The sequence below is a fragment of the Propithecus coquereli genome, unplaced genomic scaffold (assembly GCF_000956105.1).
Source record: "Propithecus coquereli isolate 6110/MARCELLA unplaced genomic scaffold, Pcoq_1.0 Scaffold177, whole genome shotgun sequence".
Taxonomy (NCBI): Eukaryota; Metazoa; Chordata; class Mammalia; order Primates; family Indriidae; genus Propithecus; species Propithecus coquereli.
Window position 1 is genome coordinate 5357019 of NW_012142412.1, and position 2490 is coordinate 5359508.

At 36.3% G+C, this 2490-nt stretch overlaps 1 protein-coding gene across 7 annotated transcripts in view; it reads left to right on the forward strand.

Moving 5' to 3' along the window:
• The window catches only part of CREM (cAMP responsive element modulator), a 110840-nt gene that overhangs the window by 35362 nt on the left and 72988 nt on the right, over positions 1 to 2490 (forward strand). For all 7 annotated transcript variants that reach the window (XR_001137387.1, XM_012642194.1, XM_012642192.1 and 4 more), the window contains one exon: positions 1965 to 2088. Coding sequence is in view for 6 of the 7 variants with exons in the window: in XM_012642192.1 (XP_012497646.1) it covers positions 1965 to 2088 (124 nt within the window). In the remaining variant the exon portion in view is untranslated. The remainder of the gene's footprint in view (positions 1 to 1964; positions 2089 to 2490) is intronic.

Below are 2490 nucleotides of genomic sequence, written 5' to 3' on the forward strand. Positions count from 1 at the left end.
TGTCATATAGATGATGCTAAATGAATGTTTCTAAAATAAAAAGAGTTTATTGGCTAAGGCTTTTCGGCATGTAATTTTTGAGTTGAGACTCAAGTTGTTGGCAGAAGCTTAAGAGATCTTTTAACAAAGGTATAAAAAATTTCCAAGATTGTTTCCAAAATACTCCTCTAGGGCATGCTTTGTGGGAAAGGGGTTTGTTGGTGGTCATATATACTTCTGGAAAATGCTGCCTGTTGGATCTGCACCTTCCACCCTTCTCAGGACACATATATTCAAGCTTCTCAGATATTCTCTTTTAATCACTGATATTTAAAACATTTCGACCAAGCATTTTCCCTGCTTTCTTTTCCCAGTTAGTATCTTTTCATATCCCACACATACGTTCTGAGGTATTCTCTGTGGGACTGCTCACATAAGCAAAAGTAGAACAGTAGGAATTAGCAGTGTATGCATGATGATGACCTATACTTACCTAGAATTGGAGAGGCCATACTGGGAATTAATAAGAAAAGAGATAAAGAATGAGGGAATATTAAGGGAAAGACATTTTTCCATGGTAGGCTATTGTTTTTTTATTTTGGTATAATTGCTCCAAATTGTTATGGTCAGTTATGAGTATTAAAATAACTTTGTAGTATAGACTATAGAAGACAGGTTTGAGAATGGAAAACTTGAATTCAGATAATGGCTACTGAGATGCAAAAGAAGGTATTGAGTGAAAAATAGTAGATGAAGGATCTGTAGGATCTGGCAACTAAGAAAATCTGGAAAAATGATTTGGACATTTTAATTCAAAGTTCTAAATGGGCTTCATACTTTTGGATATATAGTTAGACTAAGGTGAAAAGAACACGTATTATTGACAATTGCAAAGATGTACAACAGCAGGGAGTAGCTCCTATAAGTAAGTTTTCAAAATTTAATTTTGTTAATTTTGTTTGAATTTTATATTTTCTCTTAGTAGGAAAGGATTCATTATAATATGGTTTACCTTTTAGAAAGACTCCACATAGAAATCATTAACTTAAATTGAATTCATAGGCAAAATAAAATCATGTCAAAAGTTTTTCCTGGAAAAATTAGATCCTCCTCTTCAAATATTTAATAACGAGGGCTTATTTAGCAGAAACTACATAGTGCTAACAAAGCAAGACACATTTTTATATTATGACACATTTAATTGAGACAATGGGGAAATTCTTTCACACTGCATCATAATATAAAGCAGGCATGTTGGCCTTTGAGAATCATAGAATATTTATACTTTTCATGTGAAATGGAAAACCTAATTTTACCAGTCATTCATGCTAATCAGAAGACTTAAAATAATTATCAAGGAGACTTCATTATAAATTTTTTTTAAGTTTTAATATATGCTAGTTCCCTCCCAACGTTTTGCAGTGCTCCCTTGGGAATGTTCATACTCAGTGAGCAGAAAAGGTGCCTTGGGTTTGAAGAGTTAGGACTCTACTACTGAACCTGCTTCTTGAAAAAATAGGATAGTGCAATTGGATGTCAGAAATACATATCAGAAAACTAGGTAAAAACAATTCAGGTTGAGTATCCCTTATCCAAAATGCTTTCGACTAGAAGTGTTTTGAATTTTGGATTTTTTCAGATTGTGGAATATTTCCATCCACATAATGAGATATCTCAGACTTGGGACCCAAGTCTAAACACAAGATTCCCTTATGTTTCATATGCATCTTATACACATAGCCCAAAGGTAATTTTATACACTGTTTTTAATAATTTTGTGCAGGAAATAAAGATTTCACTGCGTGTTGACTGCGACCCATCACGTGAAGTCAGATGGGGAATTTTCCACCAGTGACGTCATGTGGATGCTGAAAAAGTTTCAGATTTTGGAGGATTTGGGATTTTTGGATTAAGGATGCCGAACCTGTACTTCCAAATACTTCAGATAGGGCCTTAATACTTCTTCCTTTTTATTGTCTTTTCAGACAAATGACCATGGAAACAATTGAGTCCCAGCAGGATGGAAGTGTAAGAGATTCCGTGGCAGAGAGCGAATCTGCTCATATGCAGACTCAGACTGGTCAAAATTCAATCCCTACGTTAGCTCAGGTAGGCAATAGGCAGGCACTAATGGAAGTTAACATATATGGAAATGAGAATTATGCGCAGTTTCTGTTTTCTTGCTGTTGATCTTAAATTTTCCATGTTCCCTGGTTATCAGCCGTTCTTGCTGATTTGCTTTTGAAGAGAAGCTACATGTAACTCTTAATTACTTTTGCATTGTGACAGACACTTGGCAGTGCCCCCACCTCCACTATGCAAAGGGAAAACAAAAACCCCTTCATCATGTGTAATCCTTGGCCAGGCACGGTGGCGCACGCCTGCAATCCTAGCACTATGGGATGCCGAGGTGGGAGGATTGCTTGAGACCAGCCAGAGCAAGAGAGAGACCCTGTCTCTACTAAAATAGAAAAAATTAGCTGGATGTGGTGGCGTGTGCCTGTAGTCCCC